General features: G+C 38.0%; 1 protein-coding gene across 1 annotated transcript; it reads left to right on the top strand.

Annotated features, from left to right (window-relative positions):
• Window positions 1–136: 136 nt before the first annotated feature.
• NUP43 (nucleoporin 43kDa) lies at window positions 137–8,628 on the top strand (the record flags this gene model as incomplete). Its single annotated transcript, XM_009879431.1, has 7 exons — window positions 137–259; window positions 519–596; window positions 1,517–1,694; window positions 4,644–4,779; window positions 5,714–5,865; window positions 6,789–6,911; window positions 8,178–8,628. Coding segments are annotated over 7 exons (1,005 nt in total), but the record flags the coding sequence as incomplete, so codon positions are not given.
• Between the last annotated feature and the right edge of the window lie 465 nt (window positions 8,629–9,093).

Raw genomic sequence — 9,093 nt, 5'->3', positions numbered from 1 at the left:
GCTCGGGCCGGTAACCCCGCGGGGCGGGGGGCTGCCTCGGGAGCGGTGCGCGGCCTGCCTGCCTTCGGCTGCCGTGTCGTTGAGATACTGTTCGAAAGCGTTCTGGAGTGAAACCGGCGGTGTCGTTTCCGTACAGGATAACAGGATCTCCATTTGGTCCGTCGGAGACCTCGGAAATGTGGGCCTTAACGGCGAGTACCAAGGAGAACCGCAGCTGCTCTGCGATATCCGGCACGATGGTGATGTTATGGACATGCAGGTACAATAGCTACGCTGAATAGATCCGCATTCTTTAGGGGCTTGTCACTTAGGAGAAATTAAGCGATAGTGAGCTGTCAAAATGCTGGGTTTCACCAAAAAAATCTTACAAAGAAGGGCAAAAGCAAGCTGTATCAGTTTGTGCATTTTAAATTTTTTTTTATTTTTACTGTAGTTACTAATATTTAGGTTAATCTATAATGAAAATGACCCTCTCGGTATTGACATTAACTAACAGCATGTTTATCATCTCCTTTTAGTTTTTGGACCAGGAGAGAATTGTGGTTGCTTCATCAACAGGAACTGTAACTGTATTCCGTCACCATCAAAATAACCAGGTGAGTAACCTGCATTACCTTTAAGCTGCTGTTCTGTGTAATGCAGGCTACTTTGATCTTAGCATAAGATTTCTCAAAGCTATAGAGTAAGAAACATTTGCATACTGCAATCATTTTTTTCAAGTCTGTTAGAAAAAGCTTTGGCTTTATCTTTATACATACAAGGAAAGAAAAAAGCATTTTGCACATATGCTATATAAATTAGATTCCAGAGCCAGATAGTCTGGGCTATCTGTTAGTATATCTCCATAACTAAATAGTCCATTCACTGAAAACATACTTTAGGAGTTCAGAGTGTCTTGGGGGAGTGGGTATTAATGGACTTGTCCCTGCCTTATTAGAGTTTTTGCATTACTGAACTAAATGACTCATGTTGAGTTTCTTCTCACAAGTGCCATGTGAGGGAGCATGTGTAAACTCTGTAGTCTTTTGCTTTGATTATAAATCACTGAAAAAGAAATGCAAAACAATTTTTATAATATATTTACAATGGCACAGTAAAGATTAACATCTCCTAATAGTTTGATATGTTACCTAAAATAAACTAAATTCCTTGCAATCTGAATCTGACCTTGTATTTTGTAATCACCTCAGCTTTTTCCTTGGCCTGGGGAAAGATTGAAGGGGTAAATCTAGTGAAAGACTTTTCACAGTTCATAAAGAGACTGTGGTCTTTCTGATTTCTAGCTTATGGGGGAAAAAAAGGTGGTTCAGAGAAGAAATAATCAATGGTTCATTGAAGGCTTGTGTGCTCAAGGAAAAATTTAGATCTCTGATTCTTATTTGTACAGGAGATTCTCATTCCTGTGAGGTAGTGTGGCTTTCCTGGAGCTTGTTTCTGGTTTTGTGAGTATTCTGGAAGCTTTGCTCTATCAGGATCATTATTTAACAGCAGAATTTCATGTCTGGTTACCACTTAGACTTTATCTGCCAACCAGCGATGGGAGAAAGCCCATTATCATGTGGGTCAAGACACATCTTGTGGTGGAGCAGCATGTACGGGAGTCATCTGCAACAACCCAGAAATCGTCACCGTTGGAGAAGATGGTAGAATAAATCTCTTCAGAGCTGACCAAAAGGATGCAGTAAGAACTATAGGTATGTCAAATAACTGTTTGAAATAGTTTAAAGTGGTTTGTTTGGTTTTTAGCTTCTTGAGTTTTGACAAAAAACCCTCAACAGTTGAATTAAATACTCCAATTTGAATGTGTTTGCTCCAGATTATTCTTGTATTCCTCCAGACTTCAGATACTTGAAGCATATTTCAGATGTCTTTCTATATTCATTCAGGTATTTGCAAGTTAATGTTTTAAACTGACATAGAAGTTTCAAGCCTAACATTCTCTGTAGGCTTCTATTTCGTCTAGAATTGTTAAATGCATTGACAGTATACAGGAAACGTGGCTAGATTTCAAGAAGTATTGTGTACCCAAGTTCTTCCTAACTGGAGGTCAGTGAAATGGTTATTTCAATTTGCTGTTTGTACCAAGATTCTCTTGTGGCATCCACATACAAAAATGTCTATTTCTTTGTGTCTAAAGGAACACTAAGAACTGGAAATCACTTTTCATACCCTGTTCTTCTTCCAGATATGGCTTACAATGATAATTTCTCTCACAGTGAAAAAGCTCTGTATCTCCTAGAGTAATAGATTGTGATAGAGTTAAGATACTTGTGAAAGGTATCAAAATTTGGATGTTCCCAACACTTTCATCATGCTAGTTTCATGGAAATAGAATACGAGTTTGTAGTATCTGTTGGAAGTTAAACTCAAAACCAGAAATAATTTAAAGGACAGTAACCCCATGTCTGATGGTGGCATTATTAAACCATGCCTTTCTCCATGAAACTTCAGTTTGACACAGCATCTGTGTTTCTCCTCAGGCAAAACCTTTCCTCTAACGGATAAAGGAATTCACATAGTGATAAGCCAATTAAGGAAGGAAGTGCTCTGGGATTTGCAGCGCGGGTATTTGTGTCTGCATGGCTGTATATACGTGCACAGGATAAATCCTATTAATTGCATACAGCCCATTACTGAAGCTCCTTGAGAATTCCTGTAGGAAAGCTTTCTATGCCTTTTTTTTTTTTTTTTAAAGGCAGGGTATGAGGCAGATTTTAGCACATGCACACAAAACACAGTAATTTCCCTGTGAATGGCAAGAATGTTAACTAGTTTAAAAAGATTATTTAATTTAAAAATTTTTACTTACGTACAGATACTAACACAGAGTGCTCTGGTACAAGATTAATAATGTTTTGCTGACTCATGTGAAGCAGGTGTTCACACACACAAAAAAATTGTATTTTTCTCTGGACATTGCTCAGATGCTTACATAGAGATTTAATAGTGTGCAGGATGTATGTTAGTTTTCTTAATGCTCACTTGATAGTGCTATGTAAAAATGGTTGCTATGTAGTGGTAGCATCAACCAGTGTTATGCTGCAGTAAGACTGCATTGAGATTTGTTGGTGCATAAACATCTCGGAAATCAAGTGAATTTATTGAGAAATGTCCTTTTGGAAACGGGAAGGGAGATGTTAAAATAGGAAGGGTCCATAAATTAATCAGTCATTCCCGTGACCTGGTAGGTGAAGCTTACCTGAAGTTGTGGGGAAGGGGCTAGTACAAACTCACTGACTAGAGATTGTTTTACAGTAAAAGTTGAAAAGGGGGTGAGAGTATCTTGAAAAATGCTTTCAAGTTCTTCAGGAATTCTCTAGTGTAAGGAGTCTTTCAGTGACATCTCAACAATTTCTAGGCGCTGACCTGAACCCTTACTGTGTTTTAATGTGAAGATAGAACTCTTCTACCTCATGAAACACTTGTAAAGGTGTACATTGTTATTTTCGTTACTGTTTAATGGATTTAAGAATATAATACGAAGTCAATATGTTTACAGTCAATCATGGTAGGAAAAAAATCTCCAAAGTTAGCGATCATGTAAAAATCTTTTGGAGCCATAAAGATGTATCATTACTAAATCACTTGCTGTTATTCTGCCATGAAATTTTAAATCCTTTAGATGACTGAACACTGAAGTTCTAATACTTCTTTTTAAAGGTGTTTTTGCGTTTGTTGGGTTGTTTGTTTTTTCCTCCTCAGCTTTCATTTTAGTAGGCAGGAAAGAAAACTCATTAAAGTATCTGTAACCAGGCTTTGATGTAACTTGTCTGTCTGGATATCAGAAAAGGTTTCCACCTTATGGGGGAAAAAATTCATTTATATTTTTGGTATGGGCTTACATAAAGAATTCTAAAATACTTGAGGTGAAAGTAGACTTACCAATGTCCCCCTATCATAATAAAGATGAAAAGTTTATATATAAAACAGAGTGGAAAATAAAAGAAAATGTCTGTGTTCTCTTAAAGTCTCAAAAGTTTCACCTCAATGCTGTGAAATGTTGACACTAAATTACTGCGATCCAAAGAAGCACTGGAGAAAAGGACCTGGAAGGAGCTTTGCCACTTAGTTATTAACAAGCATGGCCTAATTCTGGCTTGGCTTTAGGGACAGGGATGGATATTATGTTGACACTTCTTGGAAAAGATCTAAAGAGGGTTGGTGAATTAAGTGCTTCTGTCCACAACTGCTTCATGTTCTCAGCCAGTATTACTGTTTCTTGTGTTCAGAAGAACTGCGTTATGAAAAGCTCTGTAGCTTTGCCTCCTGTCAGTAAATGCAGAATGCATAAAGAAAATTCCTAGGAAAACTGTGGACCTGGCTAAACTGAATCTTCTTCTTAGAAATCTTATGGATCAACAAGTAGTTCTGTAAGCACTGGAGTTAACTGAATATAGATTCTCTCAGATTTGTCTTGGTAGCATATGATATAGGAAGCAAGGGCTCCTTTCTCAAGTCTAAGTCTTTTGCAAGACTTAAAATTCACGTGACACTGGTCTGTCTCTGCCCCTGAAAAAGTAGAGAGGTTGTAATCACGTTTAAGTAGCTGTGTTCTGTTTTCTAAAAATAGTTTATTTGTCCCAATTAAATGGAGACTAGCATTCCATAGGTTTACCTGAATGCTTTCCTCATCTCTCTTACAGACAATGCAGACAGCAGTACACTCCATGCAGTGACTTTCCTTCGCACAACTGAGATCTTGACAGTAAATTCAATTGGACAGTTAAAAATATGGGACCTCAGACAGCAAAGAAATGAGCCATCTCAAATATTTTCTTTGTAAGTCCTTGATTTGTTTTACATATTTACTGAGAAGCTTATGCTGCTTTATCTAAGCTGATGTAAATCTTTCCTAATACCTTCCTGACAATGGGATGATAAATACCTGATTTTTTAAAAAAGGTTTTTACTTGTTTGGTATTTAAATAATCAAACCCAGATTGCTTAATGGTGGAATTAATGTTGTGGCTGAGCAGTGTATTTAGGTGGTCTGCTTTATGATTTAACTCTTGAAAGACTATTGCACCTGTACACTTGCTTTTTTTTTTTTTTTAAGGAAAAAACCAAACAACCCTCAACACAAAGCTTTTTCTTCCCAAGTTAAATATACTTTACATCTGTTTTTCTCCCCAAGACCTAATATAAAGTTTCTGGCACTTGAAATGTATTTGACTGATAACTTTGTGCCTTTTAAGGTGCTGTGAGAAAACAAACTGAGCTAGATACAAATCCTGTTGTTTGTGGAATAATTTCTATTGCTGTTAATTGGCTAAGGTTTAGGTACCTGGGTTTTGTTAGTGCCCCATCTCCCTTCGTAACTCTTAGTGTATGTTGAAACTGTAATTATAACATGAATTTCAGAGTACCCACCTTATTGTTGTAGGTCTACTTTAGAGTATTACCTATCTATATGCAAGGTGTTCTCGCTCCTGTAAAACTGTCAGATGCTGTGTAGGTGCCCGTATACCACGGGGCACAGAGCCCGATGCTCATCCAACTGTAGCTTCAGGTTATTGCCATACCCCTGACTTCCAGCAGATGTCACGCAGCCTCAGCCTGTAGTGACCAGATGCTACAGGATTTGAAGCTGCAGTCAACACCATTACCCTGTTTGTCAGTGCTCTAGGGATTAAGAAGGAGAAAACAGAAACTTTAACAAAGAATTCATGTTTAGGTTTGGTTTTTTGTTGTATTTTTTTTTTCTCCTTTGCAGGACAGGTGACAGAGTTCCACTGCACTGTGTGGACAGGCATCCCAATCAGCAGCATATTGTGGCCACGGGGGGCCAGGATGGGATGCTGAGTATATGGGACATCAGACAGGGGACTATGCCAGTGTCCCTGCTAAATGCTCATGAAGCAGAAAGTAAGTATCTGAAATGGAGGGGGCAGAAAGTGGCATTTTAGAAAAATTTCTAGTTTCTCTAAAAAAAATGGGTGTTTTAGCTAGGATAGAAAACAACCACATAGTTGCTACCTAATGTGGTTTCATGCAGTTGGCTTCAGTTTGTTCTTTCTCTGTATATGAGACTGTTCTTATCTAAAAGCTGACTATGTAAACTAAAACTAGACATGGTAAGCAGTTCTTCAATCATAGATACATTTAATCCTAACGTACTTCTAGAAGGTTAAAAAGTCATAGAAATTGATGCTGTGGTATACAGGCCTAGTAAAGCAAGAATGCAGTTACCAACAAACTTGAAAACATGAGGAAGGAAGGTAAACCAAAGATAGTACAGATCCATTCAGTGCCTCCACAGTGCTGAAACAGTTCATTTCCCTGGTAACTTTCTGTGAACAAGATAGCAATTCATACTGTGCTGAAAATGTCTTGATTTGATGCCACAGTTATATTTTTAAAAGTAAAAATATTTCTTGAGATGTTAAATTTTACTGACTGTCTTTTCCACAGCTGTGGTATTTTGACACAAAATAATAATGTGTATGCTGGGAAGGAATGCATGTTGGGTGTAGATTTAAACTTGAAAGTAGGGAAGATGGCATTAGAAAGTATTCAGAATGCCTGAATTAAGATTTTAACCTTAACAATTTTCAGAGTGCTGAAAATGCAAAGAAATAGTATCTTTTTAATTCCCCACCCCAGGGAGGGAAAAGTGCAGGAAATAACTAAGAATGGGGTTTTGGGTCTCCTACCCACACACACTTAAGAATGGAAAGTTTTGGTGGGGGCCTGGGTTCTTGTAAGTGCATGTCTAGTAAGTGCATTGAACAAAGTACTTGATGCTTATTCTGAAGTGGTTTTGTTTGATTTTGGTTTGATACTTTCAGTGTGGGAAGTACACTTCCATCCCTCCAACCCTGATCACTTATTTACATGTTCTGAAGATGGATCTCTTTGGCACTGGGATACTTCCACAGACGTATCTGACAAACCATCTTTTCTTCATCAAGGTAAGGATGTTTGAAGTCAGTTGCACTGAATTTGTCAGTTAGGAACATAAAGTCAGTGCTCTCACATGACCTAGTTAATAACACAATTTGAATACAGAAGATTAAAAGCTGGTTTCTCTTAGGGAAAAAAAAAAAGCCTTGATAGGCGCTTCAGGAAGACTACTTATAAGGCCAGCAGTTGTGTGAGCGTTCTGTGGCCTGGTTTGTTGTTTTAACCTGCTGTACTCTATCCAATGAGTGAAGGGTATGTCTACTATTTCAAAGATAGGTTGTGTTCACTTAAAAAATCACCTGTATGTAGAAAAGACATTAAGGCAGCTGAAATTACATGTCCAAGGGAGATACACAAAATGTTATAATACCAAAATAATCGATATGTTAATAGGATAGTGGAATTATGAATTTACTAGTCAGGGTCCTAACTGGAATTTGCAGTGAATGAAACTGGATCCCTTTGTGTTGTGGCAGGATTTTTATTAAAGATATGATACTTCATATTAACATTTCTTCTCACATTGTAGTCCCAAAAACTGCTTAACTGCTTGCCACTTCAGACTGTAAACAGTGGTGAAACTTTTCAGATGTTGCCTGCTGCCTTTTGCCTCAGAGTTCCCATTCAAGGTTCAGTTCTATATAGGGAAACAGTAGGATAACTAATTCAAGTTTCACTCTGCATGTTTTCAGGTATATTAAATATAAACCCTTTAGCATCACTTCAGCCACTTCTTGATTTTATGCTGAATGATAGTTCTCAAACTATGAGACTTCAGTTTGAATATAAAACGATATGTGGAAAAAATTCAAAGTGAAATTGGGGGATTATCACTTGCTGCATTAGGGACAGTAGAGTAAGGGTTATTAAAGCAAAGCTGATGCCCCAAATACAGCAAGACAATGTATAAACTTCTGTTCTGGGTCTGCCCTTGCTTTAATCTCTGGCTAGAAAAAATTTATAGATACTTACACTGTTCAGCAAGATGAATTCGTAGCTGTTCTGACCCATTTGTCTTAACTGAGGACAGAGCTGGTAGCAAGTGTCTGTATCACTTCAAGTAGTTATTATTTTTTGTAAGCTATTTTTTTCACTCGTTTCCCAAGGAGATGACTGTATCTGTTTTTATTAACCTGAAAACTGACTTAAACATGAAATGGCATTCCCCTTAAGTCTCTCCTGTACCTACTGTGTTTCTCCAAATTTCTGAGAATGGATAAACTAAATTGGAATTTACTTCCCTCTCTTTCTTCTTTCGCCTCTCCTTCTGTCAGGAGGAAGAAGTACTACCTATTTCTCCCACAATACCATTAACCAGTCAGTAGTAAGTGCCTGGCTAAGCAACGATCCTACCAAAGACCGCATGGAAATCACCAACTTAATTCCAAATCAGACTTTGTCTGTGAATACTTTGGATATTTTAGGACCATGCCTAGTATATGGTACTGATGCAGAGGCTATTTACGTGAACAGACAGCTTTTTGCATGAAATGACTCCAGTATCCCTTTGAAGTACTGATCACCTTGAACTGCTGGGAACTGCCGGCTCATTCTTAATGATACTCATTAGTCTGTTATCAGCATGTAGGGGTGAGGCCTGCACCTCGGTCCTGGCACTGCAGAAGAAAAGTAAGGTACCTCAGATTCTGACAGCTTTCACTTGCTGCTGGTGCTCCCAGAGGGGTAACTGAGCAACCTTGCATGTAAAATTGCTCTCATTTCTTCCCCGATGCCTGTTTGGTTTTGGTGAGGAGGAAGAGTAGCCACTGGGGCAAGTACGCTATAAACTCATCATCCATTGTACACCTGTGCATACCAAGTGAAGAAAAGGTAAATTCCCAATTTTATTTTTTTTTTTTCCCCTGTAAAGATATTTTTCAAGTACTGATTCTAAGGCCAGACTGTAGGGTTCTTTGAAATTATTTTTGTCACCTGAGATTTTTTTTTAAACTGAGCTTTTTATATATTTGGGGGAACATTAACTTTTTATGTTAGTTGACAAGAATTGGAAAGGAAAACTGTTAAAACTGTGAAATGTTAAAGGTTCAGTAGGAACCTTAGCATTTTAGTAACATTATTTTGGTTACTTACAGCTTCATCACAGATGCCGCAGGTTAAAACTTGACGATGTGCTCGTAACGCAACAGAAGTTTAAGAGCTCTTAACTGACAGGTCTTGGCTGTGCTCAGA

The sequence above is a fragment of the Apaloderma vittatum genome, unplaced genomic scaffold, assembly GCF_000703405.1.
Source record: "Apaloderma vittatum isolate BGI_N311 unplaced genomic scaffold, ASM70340v1 Scaffold41650, whole genome shotgun sequence".
NCBI classification, from domain to species: domain Eukaryota; kingdom Metazoa; phylum Chordata; class Aves; order Trogoniformes; family Trogonidae; genus Apaloderma; species Apaloderma vittatum.
The sequence above is the reverse complement of the archived record's forward strand: the minus strand, read 5'-3'. Positions and strand labels throughout refer to the sequence as shown.